We start from the raw sequence: 23,951 nt of genomic DNA, 5'->3' as shown, positions 1-23,951 counted from the left end.
CCAGGTACCGCCTGCCTGGCTGGGCACAGAGATTGGCTGTCCGGCAGTATACTGAGGACCCCAGGACAGGCCCCATGTGGACTTGAATGTTTGTTTTGGCTTGGGTGCCCCTTGTGTTCTGTGCAAGGTTCTTGTGCCTCCCATGCCCCCGGGAGCGTGATGGCACCTGTTCCCAAATCCCTCCAGAGGAGAAAGAATGGTAGCCCACGTCTTCCCAGTCACTCCTGTTCAAATAAAACCCTCACCTCCCGGGCTGAGGAATGCATCCTGACAGTGTTAGCTTTGGAAGGGTGCCCTTCCCTGCTCAGCGTCCCGGCCCCCTTTGGAGCAGCGGGTGGAAGGGCTGCCTGTCGAGAGGGAGAAGTGCTGACTGCGCTAAGTGGGGCAGCCGCTGCAGGAGTGTCTTGTCAGCATCCCCAGGGAGCAGGAAGAGGGAGGGTGTCCTGATTATCAGCTTTTCAACACCCCGCCTCCCTCACCCCCCACAATCCAGCCTCATCTGGGCGAGATCTGTCTACTGAGGAGTAAGTAGCTCTGCGAGCTGGGGACTGGAAGGCAGAGCTGCCTCCACCCTGGGCCTCTGGCTCAGGAGACTTGCTGTGTGGCTCGGTCAGGTCGCTGCCCTTCTCTGAGCCAAGGACTTGCTCACTTAGGCTAATGAGTTATTACTAAGGCTAATGAGCACCAGCTGTGTGCCCAGGACTGGCTTAAGGGTGGTGGGAATTATAAGTATTAGACATTATCCCTGCCTTTGAGGTTGGGGTGTGTGGCCTCCCGCGTAGGATAAGCTAAGTAGGGGTGCGGCATATTGTGTTCTGAGGTAAGAAAAGCTGCTGTAGGCCTGGGCTGTTGGGAAGGGCTCCCCTGAGCCTGGGCCTGGGGGGTTCCCTTCCTTTGAGTCCTGTCAGTCTCAGAACTAACCTCCACCCCCCGAATTCAAGCACCAGGCACTGAGGTAACTTGTTTCTACCCATTCCCACCTATCTCTACAAGGCCCTTGACTTGTGCCCCATTAGATTCCAAGCCTTGTACTGTGCAAGAGGGTAATGATTCAAGAACATGCTCAGCCATGAAGCGGTCTCCTTTGTCTTCTCCCACCAGTCGCCAAAGCCAGAGGCAGGACCATCACAGTGGTCCTTTAGCTTTCACATGAGCCCACCTCCTATCTGGGAAGCTGGGGGGACGGGGGGCGGTTCCTGCTACCACATTCTGCCCCCACCCCTCTGCCCTCCTTGCCAGGGACACCATCCTTGGTCGGGGCAGACCTGCTAAAGTAAATTAGCATCTTTCTGGCTGTGCATCTGTCTAGACCTGGGGGGCTGCCCTGGGTCCAGGGCAGGCAACTTTGGACCATGGAGTAGGACGGGGGTACATTTGGATCTTGCTCTAAAAGTTTCCAGCAAGCATGCTGGGGATCCACCAGGTCACAGATCTTGGTTTGGGCACTGCTTTTTGGAATGCTCGGGGTGGGGTGAAAGTACTCAAAACCCCTGTCTCCCCCACCTGCTCTGTCATTGGGTCTGTCAGGGGTCATCATGGTCATTTCTGAAAGCTCCCCCTCCTAAAGCCACTCTTGCTCTTCCAAACCTGCACTCTGCACACACTTCAGTCTCTGCTTAGTGAGCGACTTGGTGGCCTGTCTGACCTGTGAGTGGGAGACGCCCACAGCCGGACCCTGTGGCAAGGATGCTTTTCTGGTGCTTCAAATTGATATTACTCAAAGTGGGTCTAACTCAGAGCCAGACTTCAAGTTATATAAAAAACAAGATGGGGGTAGGGTAGAGGGCAGCTCAAGTATGCGTGTGAGGTTACTTCCGTGTCAACATTGACTCAGAAATCGATTTAAACACAGAAGGCAGGCAGTGCTGAGTCTGGGAGGTGGGATTATTGGTGCCTATTCCTCTTTCTTCCTCCCAGTTTTCTGCTGTTGTGTCCCTTATAAAACAAAGGAGTCCTTTTTTAAGGTAAGATAAATGCATATGTCGTTAGCCCCTCCTGCACCAGCACCTTTTAATGCATGAAGTGAGCAGAGCACAGGATAACATGGTTTTGGCAACATGCTCTGAAAACTGCTGTCACTTCTGTACTCACTGAGCAGCGTTAGTTTTGACTTTAGCTGCCAGAGAGTGGTGACTCCCTGGGCAGCAGAGCTGGTGATCACTTTTGAGGGGAGGCATCTGCAAGTCTGAAGAAACCAGGTGGTTTAGTCTTCAGACCGAGAAGTTTGAGATTGTGCACCCCAGCCGAGAGTCACCAAGGAGAGTGGTTCCCCAGCAGGCCCGGGCAGAAGCAGGGGAGCCCAGCGACTGCCCAGGGTGTTGGCATCAGCCTCCCCTGCAGACAGGCCCAATGACAAGTATTGTCTTGGCTTCTGTGTGTACCCAGCTCTGCCAGGTCCCACAAGGGCCAAGACTTTTGATTAACCACAAAATGTAAGTCCAGGTGAGATTCAGGAAAGCGAGGGACTGTGCATGTCACCCTGAGCAGGAGTGTGCTGCGACCCTGACCCAGGCTCCCCAGAGTCAGACCCTGCCTGGAGGAGGATCTGGGCAGGAGATGTTTGTTTGATTCTGTCATTGTAGTATTTACCACCTGCTTGTCACTAATTCATTTGGACATAATACTCATTATGGTGGTGCTTCATTTTAAATGAGAAAATTAAAATTTAGAGCCCTGGTCACACAGGCCACATTTTAAGAGCTTGGTAGCCACATTGCCTACTCGCCCCTAGAACATCCCATCAGCATACATGGTTCTATGGGGCAGTGCTGGAGCACGTCAGGAGTTAGCTGAAGTTCCTTCTCTGCTGGTGCGCAGTCCAATGCCAGCTACTGCTCTTGGGTGGGAGCGGGAAGGGCTGGCCCAGCAGTCTTGGAGTGTCCAAAGGCGAGGGGCTTTGCCATCCCTGCCATTGCATGCCACACTGAGGTGAGCACACCCACCTGCCTGGCTCACAGAGTTTGCAGGCACCTTGCCCTCTTAGAGTGCTTGGCAGGAGGCTGACTCCTGGCATCCCAGACCATCTTTGCTGGGTTCAAGCTGTAAGAATGAGTCATTCAGTCTTTTTTTTTTTTTTTAAGATTTATCCATCCATTCATACAAGAACTGGGGGCACAGGCCAGAGGTGCAGGGGGTGAGACAATTCACCAGAGACAGAGTGGGGAGCAGAACAGGCAGATCTACCAAAATACACTGCTGAGGGGAGCAGTGGTCGAGCAAGGAGAGGTCCACCATAACACGTGGGTTGCTCCATGGCTGGTTGGGGTTTGAACTCGTGCCACAGAGGCTGCAGACAGCCTCACAGTGCTGCACCCAACCCCCTGCACCACCAGGGAGGTCCAAGAATGAGTCATTTTTGATGGATCTCCAGCTAGATCTCAGGGTCTCCAAATTCTTCCTAATCACCCAATTCTTGTGGTTTGGGGTCATGGGTGGGGTAAAGTCATGGGTGGGGTGATGAGGACTATGAGTGTATCTTCCCACCGCAAATCTAGAAAGAATGGAAGAAGGGTGTGGCTGGTGCGATTTGGAGGCATCTTCCACATTACCTTTAGGCCGCAGGAACGGGGGTGCTCAGGGTCAGGAAAGGTGGAAGAAGTGGGGTAGGTAGAGATGACACTGGACTAGCTCTTGTCTTGGAGCCTCAATTTCCCATTTATGTTTAGGCTGTTTGTCCTGCTTTGTGTGCTTTGCTGTTCGGACTTGAGCAGGGTCTGGCGCCAGTCTCAGAATGGTCCTGATCTTGCTACTGGTTTCTCTTGCTGTTTCCACAGTCCTGTAATGGCGTGCCATCTGCCTGCTTGTCTAGACCCAGAAGTCCTTTTGGTCAGGGCTTGCAGTCCCTGAGTTTTGTTCACAGCACCAGGGCACATGGCCTGTGCTCAGCAGTACTTAATCAATTACTCCCTTTGAGCAGTGCAATGCAAGAAAAAGTTGACTATGACTCTGATCCACCTTTTGCGTTATATTATCTTGGGTGGATTGTTCTGTGCAGGGTTGGGGCTGAGGCCTGGGCCCCTGTGGTATTTGTGGTAGGCAGGCCCAGCCACTCTTCGCCCCTGAAAAGAGGAGAATGGCCCTGGTGGACATCATCATCTTATTCTCTTGTCCCTCCACTCTTGCTGAGAAGGGACACCTGGGGGAGACACCTGGAAGCCCACTGCTAGGTCACCTGTTTAGCTCTCAGTGGCCCAGGACACACAACCCTGCCTCAGCAGCCTTGCAGGTAGATGGGCCACTCTGGACTAGTCTAAGAAGTGGCCTTCCCAGCCGCCACCCAGTGTGTCCTGAGCAGCTGAGTCCTGTAGGGGACAGGATGTCTCTCCCTGCTGGCCGCACAAGATAGTCCATGGGAGGTGGGGGTGAACGTGACAGGGCGCTGAAAGGAAGCCTATCCCAACATCAGGTGTCTAGAAACTAGAAGTTCTTAAGTCAGGAGCACCTGCTCCTCATGGTCAAGTCCAATGAGCCTTTGTGCCCGTAATCCTACCCCAAGAACTGCTGGGGAGACAGCATTGTTCCTTTGCACAAATGAGGAAACTAAGATGGCTGGTGGCATGGGCATAGCTGTTGCTGTGGAGGCCAGCATGTGGACGGTCCCGACTCCGCTAGGAGGGTTGAGAGGCAAAGGGTGTCTGGGGTTAAGGATTTCCAAGCCTTGCTTAGAAAATGCTGTGGCTTAAATCCAGCTCTGACAAAGGAGCGAGGATGGCTGGTGTCTAGGCTGACCCTCGTCCTTCCTGCCTCCTGCTTCTCCCTGCCCTCCTGCTATTGGTAAGGGGATTGTCTCAGTCAAATTCAACTCTCCACTAGGAGTTTCCCTTTCCTGTCCCTGGTCCTGGGACCCAAGGTGGGGGGTAAGAGGTATTTCCCACCCCCATGTCACCCCTCACCTCAGCTCAGACTCTGTGCAGGGAGGGCCCCGCAGTACTTTTCCACACCTTCAGCACAAACCTGCTCTGCTTCTTCATCCTGGTCACGTCCACGCTCCGGTAGGCTGGGGATGGAGGTGGGTGGGGGCAATGCTTGCAGAGTGGAAAAGGCCGAGGCTACTGGGCCTTCCTGCTAGTCTGCCCATACACCCCTCTGCCTTTGTGAAGTGCCCAGGTAGCCACGGCAGGGGTGGCAAGTGGCAGGGCGGGGACTCTGGTTGTATATATCATGCCCCCTCTCTGTTCCCGCACTATTCGGGGATCCTCTTTGTGGTGTGAGCTCTGTCTGGCAGACTAGGGTGTCAGGTCTGTGCACAGCTCCCCTTTTATCTATCTGGCCCAGTGATTTCAACTGGGGGCCTCCTGCTCTTGGCTCTTGCTTATCATCACTCAAGTCTTCTGGTGGGATTTGAATCTGGGATTTGGGAGGCTGTTGAGAGAGAAGGCTCCCCCACCCTACAAAGAGTACCATCTATCCCCAAATGCCTGTGCTGCTTGGTTAGTAGTTTTTTACACAATTTATTCCCGCGAGCACGCAGGCCAGCTGTTGTCCGTCTCCAGCTGGAGACTGAACCAAAGGAAATGACCTGTAGCCGCAGGGATTTAGGTTAGAGTCAGACCATAAGGAAGGATTTTATGGCAGGTGGTTGGCCCTTGGGAGGCTCTCACAGGGGGTTTTTGGGGGTCGGATCATCCTCAGAGGACCAGATCTGGGTGGGAAGGGTTGGTTTGTAGTGAGCGTGCAAGGAGGCTAGCTCACAGAAGTGGAAGAACTCAGCTGCCTTCCCCTAGTACAAGGGTCATTACCACCACCTAGTATCCTTCTGGAATTTTTTTTGCTTTTTAATTAATAGATTGGTTTACATTTTAACCCTCTGGTCATCTTAAATTAATAATAGTCAGAGTTAATAGCTCCTTATCGACTGAACACCACCCTTCAAGGATGCACTGTTACTTATTACCCTGAGCCAAGCCCAGCCCAGCCACAGGCCAGGGGTGAGGGGAGAGAAGGGAGGGGCAGGTAGAGAGGCTGCTTTCTTGAGGACCTCGGCAAGGGTGCATTTGCCTGTGATCTGGGGAACTTTGAGGGCCAAGAGGTGGGTATGTCAGTCACAGCCCATCACCAAGGATATGGGGGTCACCTAGAGGGGTGAATATGGCAGGTGACAGGGCAGCTTTCAGCTCACGGAGATGGGGGTCCAGGACATTGGTGGGAAGAGTCTTGTCCTCAGGGCTGGCAGCTACCAGAGCTCAGGAGAGCCTGGTGGAGCAGAGGGTGTTTCCTTGCCATTTCTGGAGGAGAAGGGACATAGTGCATGACTGGGAAGATCAACCAAGACATCCCTCTGGGCCCCCACTTATCCCCACCTGTCTGCCTCTTTCCTTTGGAATCCTGATGACTCCAAAGTCTGCATTGCTGCTGACTCACCGGGGCTAGGACTTCCGGACGCTTTGTCCTTGCGAACAGTGAGGTGGGTGAGATGGAGAAACGGCCATGAGACCTAGAAGTAGTCATCCAGCCCCGCTGCCTGCCCCTGTCGGGGCTCCCCACCAGGCCCAGTGGAAGCCAAACCTCAGTTAAATACAACCCCAGAACCCACCCTGCTGCTGTGGAAGCAGTCATTTTGGTATTGGTCTTGGAGACGCACCCATTCGTCGGATAATACTGAGTCCCCATTATTGCTAGGTCTGGTCCAGGGTTGAGGGATAGGGAAATCTCTGCCTGCAGACCTTGTAGCTTATTTAAGGGAGATAGAGAGTAGGTCACAGATATCTAATAGGATGTCGTTTGACAATATGTGCCACCCCAAGCCCTGATCTTGGGGAAGGACCACACCATGGTCACTACCAGCCCTTCTCTCTCGCCCACCACTCCCCTCAGGTGGAGACAGCCTCTGCATCCCTCTTCTACCTGCATTCACTTTTCTGCCCAGTGCCCGTTTCAGCAGCACACCCTTTGTGCCAGCACTGAAGCCCACACTGTTTCATGTAAACTGCACCCCAAGCGGTGAAGTCTTTGTATCCCCACTTTTTAGATATGGGAAATGGAACTCAGAGGGGTGAGAGGACATGTCCATGTGAACCTCTGGTGGATGGTGGGGTCAGGATTTGAATCCAGCTGTGGATTCAACCCAAGTCCCGGGCCTTTCCTCTTCTGCCTCAGTGTTGCTGTTGGAGGGTCCCCAAGTGGACATTGGTGATTTTGCATTGTGTGGGCCATCTAGAACGAGGATGAATGGGGAGCAATGAATCAGGAGAATGGGGAGCAAGCTGGCACGGGGTGGGGAGGCTGGGCTGGTGATAAACTAGATCTCCATCAACCCAGAGTGGGCTGATGGCAAGTCAACATTTCCTATGACCTCCTTTGTGGCCTGCATGAGGGCTGTTTTTAGAAACATCAAGTGGTTGGTGACTTCTGTGTTGCTTCTACCATAGTGCAAGGTCCAGGTAAACCTGGGGCGTCTCCAGGAATGGGAGCTGGAGGGGTTAGACAGAACACTCATCCTAAGTCACTCAACTGGCTGTGACCACACATCCCTTTTACAGCTCATCACCACCTGTCCCCTGCCACCCTGCCTGTTGTCACCTTCCTGGCTCACTGTGGTACTTCTCAGTCCAGTCCCAGGATGGAGAATGGGTGGTCTGGGTGTTTGGAACAAGCCTCCCTGAGCATCGCAGGCTTCCGGCTGGTGCTTAGCCATCCGCTTGCTGTGACTGCCACCATATCACTAGCTCTCTCTGGCTGGTTCCCTCAGCTGCAAACAGAAATCATTGATTCTGCCCCCTTCCTGAAGGGTCTGGAGAGTTGGTGAGATTTGGCCAGGGATTCCAGGTCTGAGAGGCACCCAGTGGCTGTGGGGTTTTGGAGGAGGTAGAGAGATGCTGGCTCGAGGTTTCCCTTAAAGGAGTTGAGTGGGGCCCACAGGTTTCCCAGCCAGCCTGTGTCCTTGCCTGGAAGGGGCGGGCCAGAAGCTGATCCCTAGTGCCCCACACCCTGCTGGGGCAAGATGGGGGTTCACACTGGAAGGTTTGCTGTTTTGCCCTCCTGTCATATTTGAGGGAAGCTGGCTGGAAAGCTTCCTGCTCTCACGTTGTTGACCATTTAGTTGGGAGATGATGCTCAGCTTCAGTCAGAACAGAGAAAGGTCAGGCCTCCCTGGATTTGGATCTTAGGGCAGGGAAGGGGGCCAGGCTGTGAATCCAGATTAGAGACAGTTAACCTGCACAGCCACCAGGGGCAGGGCAGGTGTGACCTGGGGGCTAAAGATGCTGCAGGTATGACTGGTGTCCCTCTGGTCATTCATGCCTGTGACCTGCAGGGAACAAGGCAGGGGCTGGAATTTGAGGACACTGCCCCAGAGGGTCCTCTGGTGAGTGTGTTTGGGCAAGGGAGGACTCCTTCCTCTTCCCTGGGGCCAAATGTCCCACCAGTGGGACCAGGCCCTTGAGGCCCCCATGTCATACTCACGCAAGGGGATTTCCAGTCTAACCTGTCTGCTCAGCCCTCCAAGCGCCTGAGAATGCTTGCTGACATCCCATCCTGAGCTCAGACCCCACCAGCCCTTCCCTGTTTGCTTTAGCCAAACCTGCAGCCCTCCCAGGTCAGCCAGTCCCTGCAGAGTTCTGCTCTGGGCTTGGCTCTCACGGGAGGGGCGCCCAGCTGCTGGGGGTTACCGACCCAGCCTGAGAACAATGGGGGCAGGGTCACCTGCCTTGTTTTCATTGTCCCTCCTGAGTGTGGACTGGGCTCCCAGGCCTGAGAAAATCGGAAGCTCAGAGGTTTCTGCTGAAACTGAGTTTGCCTCTGGCAAGGGCTTGCCCTGTGAGCGTGAGACCCAGCAGTGCCTCTGGGCTTTGCAAAGACTGCTGAGAGATGGCCCCGGAGGGCAGAGGGGAAGCTGGACAGGAGGACAGTCACCACCATGGCGTGCGGGCCCTGGGAAGGGGAGTGCATCGGTGCTGGGCCTTACCCCCTGACAAGGAGGGGAGGAGGGTTTGGGTCTAGTGCAGCAGCTTTGAATAATAATAGTGTCGCCTAGTGTCCCAGTTCCCGGTCCAGGCCCAGATTTCTTTATCTCTGGAGGTAGGACCCAGATTAAGAAGCAGTAGTATAGTGCCCTAAAGTATGCATGGAGGGTGGGGATGATGCGGTCTGGGTTCCTGGCGTTGGGGTTTGACATAGGCATGACTGTTTTTACATAGCCCCACCAAGACAAGGGAGGCTGGGGGGCATCTCTAGCAGGCTGCTAGACTCCTGCACTGCAGACAGCAGCCTGAGTCAGGGCTAGGCATTTTACTTTGGGGGGACTAAAGAGGAATGGATGTAGCAAGGCTCCTCTGCCATCCCGTAGAAGGGTCTGGAGGACAAGGGTCAGGGTGGGACGTGTGAGCGAGGAACAGGGCTCACTCCTGAGGTGGTCAGGAAGCTGAGCCCTGAGGATGAAAAAGTATTTTCCCAAATGTGCTATGGAGGTGCTGACCTGTGCCCAGAAGCCCTGGTTCTGAGCAGAGGCAAATGACTTGTAGAGAGGTGGGGGGGAGGGGGGACAGTAGTCATGTTGCAGTGAAGGAAAGGGGCAGAGATCAAGGGTTCTTGGGAAATCTCACCAAGTGACTGAGCAGAACCTGGGTAACAGACCCCACATTGACATCCAGCACGCCACATTTCCAACAATTCGTCTTTCTCTCTTCCATCTAAAAACATAAATATTCTGTGTAGGGATCGGAGCAAATCTGATGATGTAGATAAGCATAAGAGACATTAACCAAGTCCACTTTGTAATAGTTCAGGCCTGGACTTAGCTAGGGCTCTGACACCTTCAGTTCCACAGATACCCACTTGCTCCCCCAGGAGAGACGGGGCCCGGGCAAGCTGGGCCTGCAGCTGGCAGGTATCGGGGTGGCACCATTGGGCCCTTGCCAATACCTGCTCATAATATGCCTGTTCTCCAAACCACACCCTGGTCACCTGGGCTGAGATGAGGGGGTGGTGAGAATACCAAAAATTCTTTCTCCCTGCCCTCGCATCCTCCCTCCCTGGACAGGAAGATGAAAGGCCTGAGCTCAGTGCCCACACCTGTCACCCTCCACTGAATGAGCCAACGGTGCTTGATAAGCTGGTGCCCTGGACAGCTGCATATGAGGCCCAGGCATTGTGTTTCAGTAAACACCCAGGTGAGCCCAGTGGACAACCTGGACTGAGCCACAGGCTCCATGACTGTGTCATGGCGATGGTCTCTGAGCCTCAGTTTCCTCATCTCAGAGCAATCTTCACACTCCCCAATTAAGGAAAGGTGAAGTTGAAATCATGTGTGAGATGGATCATGAGATGAAGCGAGATAATTGAGGGCTCAGCTAATAGTCTTCATTCTCTAATTGGTTTTGGGAATGAGAGTTACAGGGACTAACTTCTTTCCAAGATACCTTGATCTGCCAACAGCCCCAAAAAGGATGGTCAGATGGAGAATTAGCTGAGCAGCTGACAACTAAGCAGAACTCACCAGGCCCTCTCCTCTCTCCTCCTTCTCAAATTGCTGCCTGGAGGTGGGGGGATCCTAATACCTAGGATCTGGGCCCCTCCCCCTCTGCCATTTATCTGTTCATAAGTTCATGAGTCTTTAACACTTTGAAAACCATTGTTCTACATAAGGCCTAACTGCAAATATTTGCTCATAAAGTGTTGTGATAGGTTTACTAAAATCTCCCATCTGTCCTGTTCAGGACCCTGGCCCCCTTTAACTCCATTCTTGGCCCTCTGCCCTGGGGCTAGGGGGATTCTTTCAGACAAGTTGGACATACAGATAGATGTAGACATGCAGGGGAGTCCCATATGGAGTCTGGGGGTGGGAGATGGATGAGGGTATTGTAAAGCTGGGGGCAGCTGGGCGGGCAGTTGGCATTGCCTCTGCAGCCTGCCTGCCTTTCCTGGAATGTACGCGAAAATGGCCAGGGTAGCAGGAGCCTCGGTCACAAGGGTCTGGAGAGGTGGGCTTTCTGAGATTAGTCTTGGAAATGCCTCTGTTCCCGCTGCCCTCTGATGCCTTTCACACACGCCTCAGCCCCACATCCCGACTCTAGCTGTCTGGGAGACCCACCGAGCCTCAGTTCTCTGTGCTCCCCTTGGATTTTTTTGGGTTCCCCTTGATTTGGAGAAGTCACCCTATGGCCCTAGGAAGCAGATTGATCAGACTAGGAAGGGACAGTTTTCTTTGTTAAAACAGGGAGATGTGGGAAGAGAAAGCTTAGGGATTATCTCTTCTTACCCAGGCCTGTCCTCAGTTAGAGGAAAGCAAACTCTTCACTCTGGGCCAAGCATTTTCCCCCTGGGTCTCAAGTCACCACAGGGCTGGTTTCCTGACACACATAGTCCTGACTGGTTGCAGATTCATTTATTCAATGCACACCACTGAAGTTCAAGGCAACTCTCATATTTTAGGGTAGGTATGATATTTGGCAGATGGGGAAGCTGAGGCTGCTATGCTGTTATTTATCCAGAGACTCAGTGCTAGCAATTGAAAGGAAACCTTCCATCCCTACCCCCAGTTCACATTAGGGCAGTCCCACATTCCTGTGAGCCTCTTCCTGAGAGATAACAGGGTCTGTGTGTGAGAGATTCATCTAGATTTACTGCTAGCCTAAAGTGCAAAAGGGGTGGGCTTATAAGGATTCAGTGAGGAAAGTGCTGGGCCCACAGCAAACATTCCTGCCCATTCTGTCCCCTGTTCTCAGCTCATCCATTCCCCCTGGGAGTTTCTGACGAGGATAGACCTCCCCTTCCTGCAGGAAGGACAATCCCTCCTGGCACAAAGGGACTTCCCCAGCTCAGCTGCCACCCCTCTTGGAAGAGAGAGCTTTGCCTGCCTCCCTCACCTCAGCCCTTCCCCAGCCCCATGTACCAGCAGGCTGGGTCAAGTGGAGACTTACGCCCTGGAGGGTCTTGCACAGCAGGAAGGAGCTCTGGTCTGTGTGGTGCTTCTGGTGCCTTAGCTGCCACCCCGACAGACTGTCAGCCTACCTCAGTTTCCCTTACTCCACTCATGAAGGGAGAGGCCTCTCATGCATGCTAAAGGTGGGCTTCATATCCCAAGCCCTGGCTGTGTCCTCTCCAGACAAGATTCACCCTCTTGTCAGCTTGAATCTCCAGGAAGGGCAGGCCTAGACAGCTGCCAGTGCAGGGGGAACCCAGCAGCTGGGGGTGAGGAGCTGTCCGGAACCCCAGATTTTGTGGACAGTGCTACCCAGGAGGGTGGGGTCAGGACAGCTGATTGCCTGAAGCCAAGGCAAGGGCATGAAACTTCTAGCGGCAGGACTGGCTAGCAGCACTGAACTAGGGTTGGAGTGGATGGACTGGTTTTAGGGGACTGTTTTTTCAGCTGGTATGAAGGGGTGGAAGTATGCACGGCCTCCTTCCTGTGGCCTTTATGGGAAAAGGGGTGGGATACTAGTGATTAGGACCCAGACAGGCCAGGCTTCTCCTGGTTTCATTGCTTCAAGCATCTGACCCTCCGCTACTTAGTGTAACCTCTCTACGCCTTAAATCCTCATTTGCAAAATGGAAAAAATTATGGTATCTTCCCAGCAGGATTCTGTCCTCATTAAGTGAGTGAAAAGCATGCAGAGTGCTGAGCACAAGACTTGGTGCTCGGCAAACTCTCCATAAATCACGGCAGCTTTAGTACGAGGTGACAGAGGTGAGCACTGTGTTCTGTCCTCAAAGGAGCTGCCTGGACTGCATGCAGGATCCCGCCCAGCACTCTCCAGGGCAATGTGGAAAATGAAAATATTGTCTTGTATGAATTTGGGAGCCAAGTTAAAGAATCCTGTGAGTGAACAGGGGCCACCTCCTCCAGCGAAGCTGTTTCCCTAACCCTGAGTACAGCCGGGTGTTAGCCTGGCTCCCACACACCCCCCGCAGGGGTGGCCTCAGTCTTGGGTCAGCACCTCTGTTCTGGGAATTTTCTGCCTTGGCCCATACGACCCTGATCATAACCAGTGAGGTCTCCTCACCAGAGCCACAGCTACCCATGGTGGGAACAAGGAGCAGGCACCCCAAGTTCACATCTGAACCTCTGCTCCCCGAGCCTAGCTTGCCTCACCTGTCAAGTGATGCCTGGCAAATTCACAGGGAGAGCCGTTAGATAGTATAGATGTCCTAGCGAGGGGTGTCTGACATACGGCAATACTCAAATCCTACATCTCTCCCCCAGCATGCAGGTGGGGCCAAGCTGTTCCCCAGGCCAGGTGCTTGGGACCCCAGAGAGGAGGCAATGGGCAGGAGCACTTGGGGGTGCTGGGGCAAGCAGAGGGGTGAAGCAAGGGCGGTGGGGTCTTGTAACCAGACAGTCCGGAAATAGCCCAGTCTGCCACTTACCAGCCCTCTGAGCCTCCACCTCCTGACTCGGGCAGTGGCCATAACTGTGACCACTGGGATTGTCATAAGTGAGTGGTACTTCCAGCCCCCCATGGGGGAAGGCACTTCTGAATGCCCCCTTTGCTTGCCCCTTTTTGGGTGACCAAGGAGAGAACGTGGAGCTCACAGGAAAGCATGGGAGGCTGAGGTTGCCAACTATTACCAGGAGGGCACATCATTGGCAGGGTGAAGGGCAGGATGCCCGGCTATTCTACCTCTCAAAGCCCCCAACTTTAATGTCCTCTTTAGTTACCCTGTTTGGCCAGCTTTTTAGCACTTAATAAAAGGGTCCCCAAATCACAGATGGCCTTTGGTGATTCAGTGTTTCTTATGGGAGCAGTGTTGACAGAATGGGGGAGGCTGTCCCGTGATTTGCAGGGCATCTAGCCGATCTGGCCTTGCCCTTTGATGCCAGCAGCTCCCCCATCACCCACTAGAGCAGATGGGTGGAAAGACAGGGATTTGTCTGCTGTGTTCCTGGAACGGTGCCTGGCATGTACAATGTCCCTCGCTCAGGTAGCATTTCCAAACACTTCCAGAAGGTGCTCCCATTCCCAACTTGAGATCTTGCACTTCAACAACATCCCAGATGAGTAGGGATCAGACCTAGGTCCAAACTTTTCATTATGGATTATGAAATAAATTGCTACCAGGGGGAACCCATTCTCAGGTGGTTCCTTATCCAAGAAAACAACCCTGTCCCCTCTTGGGCCTTGACCTGTTCTGTTAACAAACATATCATGTGAAGTTCAAGACCCAGAATGGAATTGGGTGCTTCCCCCACACGTGGCCTGACCCTCAGAGAACAATGGACTCATCACTTCCGGCCCTGAATAGATGAGGTGTTGACATGGCCTGAGATTGCATTTACTTTTCTTTTGGCAGCCTCGCCAGTGTTTATTGGTTCATAGGCCACTGAAACCAAGGACTGTCCCTTCCATCCTTCCCACCCAAGTATCAGGCATAGGCATTTTAGACAGTCATATCTTTTTACTCTGTGTCCATTTTTCTGGTCTAGGTGATTTTGAGTCCTGAACTGCCATTGTGGTGTGCTAGCTCTCTCCCAGCCCATCCTTGTTTCCAGTTTTGCATCCTTTTCAGATTGGATGGCCAGCCATCTAATGATTAAAATATTGAAGAAGCAAGGCCTTTGGCATGATAATGGAGACTTCAGGCCTGCTTGATAATGATCAATATTTTTGGGGATTGTTTATCTGCCTTTAAGTGGACCCAAATTAATCCCAGCTCCACCCCACATTTCTCTGTCTTGTCTACATGAATATCTTTAAGCCCATCTGTGGAGCTGCCTTGTTGAAATCTAGATTTACTGCATTCCACCAAACTTCAAGGTTTTGGAGAGGGAGATGCACTTAGCTGAGCATGACTTGTGGTTGGTGAACCTGTGCTAGCTTCTAGTGCCCACCACTTCCTCCTGCATGTGCCAAACATTCTGCTGTCCCCAGTTAGACTTCTGGAAGTGTCCAGCTTTGCTTTCTGTGTTTCTTGAATGCGCTTTTTGTCTGCATGAGGATGGGGACAGCTTGTCCTGACATCTTTCCTATCCCTGAGATTCCCCGGAGGTGGCCAGGGGTGGCATTCCAGTGGCACCTTTCTCTGGTCAGCGGCGCAGTTCCCTCTGAAAGCTTCTTCAGGACTCTTCCTGTCTTGGGCTGCCCTCCCTGACCACTGCACTTTCCCCTCACTTGAATCCTTTATTCGAGACAGCAAAAGCTGAGACCAGAGGGAGTGGAGTGGGTCTGCTTTGTCTGCCATCTGTTTAACATCAACACACAGGCCCCGCTATTTCCTTTTTCTCCTGTTTCGAACAGATTTTTTAGTAAACCTTTTGGGTAGACCTTCACCATGGGTTTTGTTTTGTGTTTAGCTCTCCTCTTGGCTTGATTATCTCTAAATGTCCTGGTGATCCCACATGGCATTGACCTGGCCAGCTAGACAGCGGGCCTTCTGAAGGCAGGGCTGAAGGCAGCTGTCTGTCTGCCCACCGACTGCTGCTGAGATGCTTTGGAAATGTGGTGTGGTTTGATGGCCTGTCAGACGAGCATGTCATCATGGAAAATTCTTTATAGAGTCTGCAGATCCATTTACATGGGCCTGCTGCTGCCCCTGCAAACTGCACATTCTTTCGGAACAACCCACCCTTCCCTTTCCCAGCATACTTCAGACACGCGCGGGTGGGTTGCCATCGGGACTTTTCTGCCTCCTGCTACTTCCGCCCCTCATACCCACATTCTTCCGTGATTTTTGGCTTAGTTTCATAGGGCCTTTGGTTCCTAGTCCCAGGAGTAGAGTTCCACCCTTGGGTAGAACTGGAATCCCATACTTAATACAGATCCTGGTCCTCCGTGAACCCTCTTCTGGGGCTAGAGGCAGGATCTGGTTAGGTGGAAACTGGTTTTTGCAGTTTTGAGTTCCTGGACAGATAAGGTCTCTCGTTATCCCCACAATTCCCTCATGACCTCTCACCTGCTATGCATACCTGCTTGAAAGCTCTATGGGGACTAATGATGTGATTTTGACTCACCCCGATAATGTACACACCACCTTCTGATGATCTGATGATCTCTCCTGACCCAGACCTTGAAATTATTCAGCTCAGGGCAGAGAGAGAAAGGGATATAGAGAAAGGAAGGAATGAGGAATCGTAATGGGAGACAATAGAGTCCCTGGATCTGGGAGGAGGCCAGCTGATATTTATGCTCCTGGAAGACAGATGTAGGGGGGATTGAGAGCTGGCCTCAGCAGGTATCCTGACAGTGGGGTGTGAATGTTGTATGGGGAGGGCTCCCTCCTGAGCAGTAGAGTACTTCTGTGGAGGGCTTCAAGTGGCATAGGGGTTCTCCGATGTATCTGTATCACATCTGCCTTTGAGAGGCAAATGAGTCCAGTGTGGTGGTTCTAGAGTATGCTCCCTGGGCCAGAAGCCTCTGTTTCCTGGGAACTTGATGGAAATGTACCTTTTTCAGGCCCTTCCCCAGACCTGCTGAATCAGAAGCTCTTGGAGTGAGGCCCAACAGTCTGTGTTTAAGAAGCTTTCCAAGTGGTTTCTATTACGAGCTAGTAAGTTTAAAGAGCACAGTGACTCAGTCAGAGAATGAACTTTGAAGCCAGATTGCCTGGGTTTTTGTATCCTTACCAGCTATGTGACCTTGGGTAAATCACTTAACCTCTTTGATTGCAGAATGTTTTATCATCAATAAAATGTAGCAAGTGCCACTTGTTAGTGTGATGGTTGAATGAGAATCTATAAGGAATTTAACAGTAAGTTCTGTCAATTACAAAGCATCTGTGAGTCTGGCCTCTGAATGTCATTGTCTTTCTTTTTAGGTAGTTTCTGATGCTGCAGGACAGGGCGTGGCCATCACAGGGAATCAGACCTTCAACAACTGGAACTGGCCCAATGCAATGATTTTTGCAGCCACAGTCATCACCACCATTGGTAAGTCTTCTAGGACCTTCCAGAAACCCACTTCCCTGCCTTATCTATACGGAACCTGAGAGGAGCCCAGCTGTGGTCACATGGCCTTATTGGGGGCAAAACCAGACCATTTGGAGTCTCTTCTTTTGGCAATTTCCTGGGGATTTAGCAGGACTTTGGTGACTGGCCATACCTGATAGACTGTCTTTGGGAGTCCAGACGTGGGCTCTTGGGACAGAAAAGACACAGCCTGACAGCCAGAGCATGTAGGAGGTTGAATAGGTTGCTGACTGTACAAACCCAGCTTCAGTTGCTCACCAAGCTGCCTGTCTACTCTGATTATCCACGGCGGCACCAGCCACTCCATATGTCACTATCAACCCCATTCTGTGGGTTGACTGGGTTCAGCTGGGTTCTTCTTGAGTTCTCTGGGGGAGTGGTCCTCATGGTGGCTGTGGCCAGAGTCATCAGAAAGCCCAGCCCAAGATAATCTTTTTCTATCATGTTTGATCCATGAGGCTGACTGTTGGCTCAACCAGGTATGAAACAGATGCTTGGGTATCTCAGTGTGGTAGCTGGTTTCCTCAAGGAGACTCCCAAAAGATCAGAGGGAGAAACAGCAGGCCTCTTAGGCCCAGCCTACCCAGCATCACATCATTTAGCCTGTGGACAAACAAGTTGCTAAAGCCCAGATTCGAGGGGGCGGGGGAGATTTGGATGCCACCTTGACATCGTGAGCAGCAGATGCTTACATAAGAGGAGAAGGAATTAGGAGTGATTCTTAAGAATGAGCTAGAGGAAGGCCTGTTTATAGTAGAGGCTTGGTGCTCCTCAGGGAGCTCCCAGTCTGATGGAGGAGACATACCCTTCCATCATAATTGTATGTAAATGATTATGATTATAATGTGATCAAGGAAATACTGTTTCCTAAGAATTCATATTAGATCAGTTACTGATGTACTGTAGAGAATTGGTCTGTTCAAGCTGGGGGTGTGGGGAGGGTGGGATACAGGGAGAGACCACTCTGAGTCTGGGTCCATCAGCCAGCTGTGGCTCTGTCCTTGACCTCACTCCCTTACTCTTTAGGTTATGGCAACGTGGCCCCTAAGACCCCAGCTGGGCGCCTCTTCTGCATCTTCTACGGTCTCTTTGGGGTGCCTCTCTGTCTAACGTGGATCAGCGCCCTGGGAAAGTTCTTCGGGGGACGAGCCAAGAGGCTAGGCCAGTTCCTCACCGGGAGAGGCGTGAGCCTGGTATGTCCACAACCCTAGAAACTGGACAGAGGTGGGGGACCCTGGCATGTGATGGGAGGGTGGGAAGGATCCCAGAATTAGAGATACTAGGACAGATGACAAGATGGCAGTGACAGCCCTCCTTGGTGGTATGCTGCCCAGCTGGCCTGCACCCGGGCTACCTCCCTGGGTCCTCCTATGGGTTTCCCCCATCTCCCCAATGTCTGATTTGGTCTCCCCATCCATCACTCTTTCAGCGGAAGGCACAGATCACATGCACAGCCATCTTCATCCTGTGGGGCGTCCTGGTCCACCTGGTGATCCCACCCTTCGTGTTCATGGTGACCGAGGAGTGGAACTACATCGAGGGCCTCTACTACTCCTTCATCACCATCTCCACCATTGGCTTTGGTGACTTTGTGGCTGGTGAGTCCTGCCTGCAGCCCCACCTTCTCTTTCTCTGCCTTTCCTCCAGTTTCGCTTCAGCTGGCCTGCATGAGGCGGGGCAAATAGGCATCCATGCCCTGGACACTGCCCCTCTACTGCCCCCTGTCAGTTACAAGAGCAGATGAAGGCCCGAGGTAATTGCTGGAGACTTGTATTTCCCTTTCTTGGGATGCACTCCTTCGCCCCCTTTCGTGTCTTCAGTATTGGGTTTTCCCTCACCTCCCTCTGCTCCCCTGTCTCCTAAGCTAATAGTCACTGGCAACTGGGTTAGGGGCTTCCACCTGCAGGGTTTGTACCCTGCCCCAGCCATGGCTACCAGGGTCCTCATTACATGGCCTGAGGGCGCTGCCCTAGAGGCTTGGCTCAGAGGCCCAGAACTCTGCTCTTACCACAGTCAGCCAAAAGACAAGGGAGGCCTTCTTTCACACTGCCCTGCCTCCTTGTGCTGGACACGCCTTCCACTCATCTCCATAATCCACACTGGCGTTAAGTTTCTTTGGTCCCTTTGTCCATCCCCAGGCACTCATGTATTTGGGGCTGTGGCCTGAACGACGTCTTGGTTCTTAATCTTCTTGACACCCCATTTGGCTGCCTTGAACCTGGTGTTTGTTCCCTCCTTGCCTGCTGCACTGCCCAGTTGACCTCTGTCTCTGCTCCAGGGGCCTCTGGTCTCCCCCCCTGCCTTTTCCCAAGAGGCAGGAGTATAGGTCACTACACTTTTGCCCCATTGTTGGTTGACATGCCAAATACTGGGATGGGCCAGCTGAGTGGGTCATAGCAACAGGAAAGACAGGCCTGAAGACTCCACTGACCCTGGCAGCTCTGGGCCTGCTGTATTGGGAGATAAGTTAGAGTAGGGGCACAGCCTGCCACTGTTGGGAGACCCTGAGCAGCCTAAGGAGAAGGCTTTATACAGCAATGAATGTCATGGTACTTTCTGAGCTCCACTAGACATTGACCCTCTGCCTCGGGGGGTAAAATTGGTTTTGGAAAACAAAAACTAATAGCCCCTACCTCACAGGGTAGTCAAATGAGTGTTGAGGATAAGGTGTTGCCGTTTTGTGCCCACTTTTGACCGTGAGCCTGGAGAAGATTGGCAGCATCTCCTGTCTCGGGGGTGAGACTCAGCCCCTGCCTGCAGAGAACACTGATCTGATGGGGGAGGTATAGTCTTTACCTGGAAAGAGTGCGCCTCTGGGAGGAAGACCCCTTCAGTCTCTTTTCTGAGTTACTCCCAGGTTAGAGGGTAGACTGGATATACAGAATATAGTTGCCCAGGAGGATCAAGTTACCAAGAAATCTCCACTAATTGGAGGAGTACGAGAGTACTCAGAGCTGTGGAGTGGCTGGGGAGGGGCCTGGAGTAGGCTGAGGCTCCAAGGCCACCCAAAGAGCCAGACTGAGGGGGAGCAGAAAGAAGGTCAGAGGTAGGTGAGCCTCTCTGGAGAATAGAGGCAGCTCACTATTCTTCTTGGCAGGATCACGGCCCACAAGCATCTCAGGCCAGCCATGGCCTCATTCACATTAAAAGCAATGAGTCCATCCCCAGCAATAAGGATCTCCTGATCCTGTTAAGTACAAGATAAACACTATAGAGTGCACCAGGGAGCATGGTGTACTGGAAGGAATAGGTGAAGAGCAAATGTTGTTGAACTACTGCTTGACCTAAGAGTTGGTTCTGTTTCCAGCTCCCCCTCCTTGAACTTCCCTCACCCTAAGGGACTATACTCCTGACCTGACATTTAAGGAAACTGAGGCTCAGAGGCAGGTTGGGTACCGGGGTAGGGACATGAGTGACTGGGCCAAGGTGCTTAGGGATGGATGACCGTCCAGGTTCCAGAAACACCTTTCCTTCGCGGTGTCTTTCCTTCTGTGTTCAGGTGCCATGCCCACTCTCAGACAGCACTGCTTTGGCTTTGGGTGTTGCCGGGTGCCTACTGACCTTTCCTGACCCTGGGCTTCCTGTCCTGTCCACAGGTGTGAACCCCGGCGCCAACTACCATGCCTTGTACCGCTACTTTGTGGAGCTCTGGATCTACCTGGGGCTGGCCTGGCTGTCCCTCTTTGTCAACTGGAAGGTGAGCATGTTTGTGGAGGTCCACAAGGCCATCAAGAAGCGGCGGCGGCGGCGCAAGGAGTCCTTCGAGAGTTCTCCCCACTCCAGGAAGGCCCTGCAGATGGGGACCCCAACATCCAAGGACATCAACATCCTCAGCTTTCTGTCCAAAAAAGAGGAGACCTACAATGACCTCATCAAGCAGATTGGGAAGAAGGCAATGAAGACAAGCGTGGGTGGGGAGAGTGTCCCAGGACTGGGATTGGGACCTCAAGGGGGCGGGCTGCCAGGCATCCCCCCATCCCTGGCCCCACTGGTGGAATACTCCAATAGCCGGGTGCCCAGCTTGGAAGAGGTGTCTCAGACACTAAGGAACAAGGGTCATGTGTCACGGCCCCTCAGTGAGGAGGCCAGCACAAAGCCCCCTGAGGATGGATCCGCCAGTCCCGAGGAGGGCACTAACCAGCTGGACCGCATCAGCGAGGAGGGCGAGCCATGGGACGCCCAGGACTACCACCCGCTCATCTCCCAGGACACCAGCATCACCTTTGTGAGCGAGGAGACCGGCCTCTTGGACGAGGACACCTCCAAGTCCTCGCTGGAGGACAACCTGGCCGGGGAGGAGAGGCCTCAGGAGGAGACCGAGACCGAGGCTCCCCTGAACCTGGGGGAGATCCCCTCATCCGACGAGTCCACCTTCACCAGCACTGAGTCTGAGCTCTCTGTGCCTTACGAGCAGCTTATGAACGAGTACAATAAGACAAACAGCCCCAAAGGCACATGAGTGGGGGCCGGCTCCCCGCCCCACCTCTGATGGCTGCTGTTCCCCTCATCCTGGAGTGCCCTACTATGGCCCTGGGGAAGAGGAGTGGCCCTAGACCTGGGAGTGGGGGGCCAGGAGCCTGCCTCACCTTCCATCCCTTCCAACTAGATGCTACCGGTCAAACACTGCACACCCAGGACAGGGCCTCTGTTCTCCATTGGGACGGACATCCCGGCAGTGGAGGCATCTGTCCTGAGTACGGTTGGTATAGCTGACGGTTCAGAGATATGGGCTGGCAGACTAATCCTCCAGGAGCCCTGTACCTGTGTGGGTCTTCGGCCCATCATCTGGTTGAGAATGTCACACGGTTGCCTAGGCCAGAGCTTTGGCCCTTTGAGGTCACCAGTATTAAGGAGTTCTGGCAGTGAGCTAGGTGTTTTGGGGAGAGGAAGGAGTGTGTGAGACGTGGTCCTGCCTTTGCAGGAGACACAGTTGTGGTGTGGGGGGGCCTGGCACTTGGCACCCAGCAGTAGCAGCCCCATCCCATCCCCCTCCCTGCCTATCCAGCCCCTACTGTGGATCTCAGTAAGGGTGAGATCCCCTGGGGGAAGGGAATACAGAGATAACGGGCCAGTGGGCGCTGAAACACTCCTGGTACATAGGATCAGAACCTGTCCAAGTGTGGCCTGGGCTCCTAGTTCTTGATTTTCTGGGACCCAGCCCAGCCTGGAGAAGCAGCTCAGTTTCCCACCACAGACACCCCTCGGCCCTTCAGTGGTAGATGCAGGAAGTAGGAGAAAGAGGATCGCAGATCATGGCTACTGGGACTGGGGCTCCCAGAGCTGTGGGTAGCCAAGAAGCTGCAGGTGTGGGCTGGGCTCTGGATGCTTCTGCCCTTGCCCTCCCTGTGCTGCCAGCCACCTCCTTCCCTACTGCTCCCAGGACCAAGACCTCAGTGTTCCGCCCCTCCCAGTCTCTCCCGGCGGTGCCTTGGCTCCCAAGTGGAGAATGGCCAAATATGTGAATGTGTAAATCAGATACTGTTTGGAGAGAGAAAGAGTGTGTGTGTGAGAGAGAGAGAGAGAGAGAGAGAAAGAGCGGGAGAGCATGCACGTGGCACATACACAGACTGGGAGGGCAAAAAGGAGGGAGAGAGGAAGGATTTGTGATGGGGTGGAACAAAAACATAATGTGAAACTGTACAGAATTTTATGGTGAGGGGCTGCATACCCTAGGGCTGGCCCACTCTGCCCTGTGTGTTTTGTTTTGTTATTTTAAAAATAAACTGCTGTTTTATATACCTAGCATTTGTTGTCTTCAGAGCCAGAGGGAAAGAAGGTGAAAGAACAGAGTCCATTGATTGGGCTCTCTGTGGATCACTCCCCCCCCCCCCCCCCCCCCCCCCGCCTCCAACTCAACTGGACCTTTCTCGGTGGGGAGGGGCATTGTTGCAGGCGACTAGATGCTGGGTGGGAGGTGTGAGATCACCCTTGACCCCTCAGCCCCTCCCCAAGATGAGGCCAAATGGGCCAGAACCCCACCTACCCCCAGTATGTGAAGAGGGTGATGGGGGTGTGTCTGCTCCACTGATCCTGTAACCAAGGGGTATGATGGCCTAGCAGGGGTGACAAGGAGCTGCCTTCTATTTTTCTGTGAAATATTTTAATGAGCTCATCTTAATGCCTCACCCCCACTCTGCAGGGGTGTCCCTGCCTGCCCTGGAGTGGCACACACTGTATGTACATACTGGCAATGATGTCAAGTGTAATTTATTTTAACATTTTTACAATAAAACAGGAGATGGACAGGCTGGCCTGGTGTCTGCTTTGCGGGGGGCAGTGCTGGGAGGATTGAGGACAGCCTGAAAGGTCAAAAGAATTGGGGTGCCCTGGAAGGGAGAAAATAAAAAGGTGAGGTAGAGGGTCAGGCTACTTAAAGTGAGGTGGTCAGGATAGGCACCTGGAGATAGTAAACAGGTCTGAGTGAGGATGGAGAGGAACAATCCAGAATCAGTCAGGAGGAAGGGGGACAAGAACAAACTTTTTGTCCCTAGTTTGCCGGGCCACATTTACATGCTTTCCACTCAACAATACACAAATTCATTTGATTTTGCAATGACCCTGTGAGGTGGGCATCACATCCCCATTTTAGAGACAAGGAAGCAGGCACAGAGTTGACCTATACAAGAGCCCAGGAAATGTTCAACCTGCATTCATGGTAGGCACCCCACTGCTGTGCCTGTTCCCACAGCTGTGACGTGATGAGCATAGCAGTGCTTTGTGGAATGTTCGACAGGGAAGAGAACTGAGGACACCGCACCTGAGCACAAGGGTTGGGCACCAGACCGCAAAAGACAGTGAGAGAAGGGTCAGCCAAGCTCGGCACCTATCATCATCCATTGAAAGAGGGAGGGATTGTCATGCTCCAGAGGCTCAATTCTTGAGACTGGTTAGCCTCTTATAGGACAGACAGACACCGGGCCCCTTCCTAGCACCACCTGGGAAAACTTTTGGGAAAAACTTTAAGGAGTGAACCACATTTTTGTGAGGGCACATGTGTAATCACAAAGGCTCATCTGTTGAAAATCCCAACCAGTTCTAGAGCTCCTTGATAGCATCCGTCCCTCTGCCAATACATCCCAGGCAACAGAGAGATCCATCACCACCTGGACTCTCC

The 23,951-nt window shown here is 53.0% G+C and overlaps 1 protein-coding gene across 1 annotated transcript in view; it reads left to right on the top strand.

The window, feature by feature from the left end:
• The window catches only part of KCNK5 (potassium two pore domain channel subfamily K member 5), a 34,537-nt gene extending 11,883 nt beyond the window's left edge, over positions 1-22,654 (top strand). The window contains exons 2-5 of the mRNA XM_037519643.2: positions 16,687-16,798; positions 17,864-18,030; positions 18,267-18,435; positions 20,434-22,654. Of these exons, the coding sequence (XP_037375540.1) occupies positions 16,687-16,798; positions 17,864-18,030; positions 18,267-18,435; positions 20,434-21,296 (1,311 nt within the window). The 3' untranslated portion in view covers positions 21,297-22,654. The remainder of the gene's footprint in view (positions 1-16,686; positions 16,799-17,863; positions 18,031-18,266; positions 18,436-20,433) is intronic.
• Positions 22,655-23,951: the final 1,297 nt, after the last annotated feature.

This window comes from Talpa occidentalis, unplaced genomic scaffold, assembly GCF_014898055.3.
Source record: "Talpa occidentalis isolate TD23 unplaced genomic scaffold, MPIMG_talOcc4v2.1 talOcc4.2, whole genome shotgun sequence".
Classification (NCBI taxonomy): Eukaryota; Metazoa; Chordata; class Mammalia; order Eulipotyphla; family Talpidae; genus Talpa; species Talpa occidentalis.
Note: the sequence above shows the minus strand (reverse complement) of the source record. Positions and strands in the feature narration are given on the sequence as shown.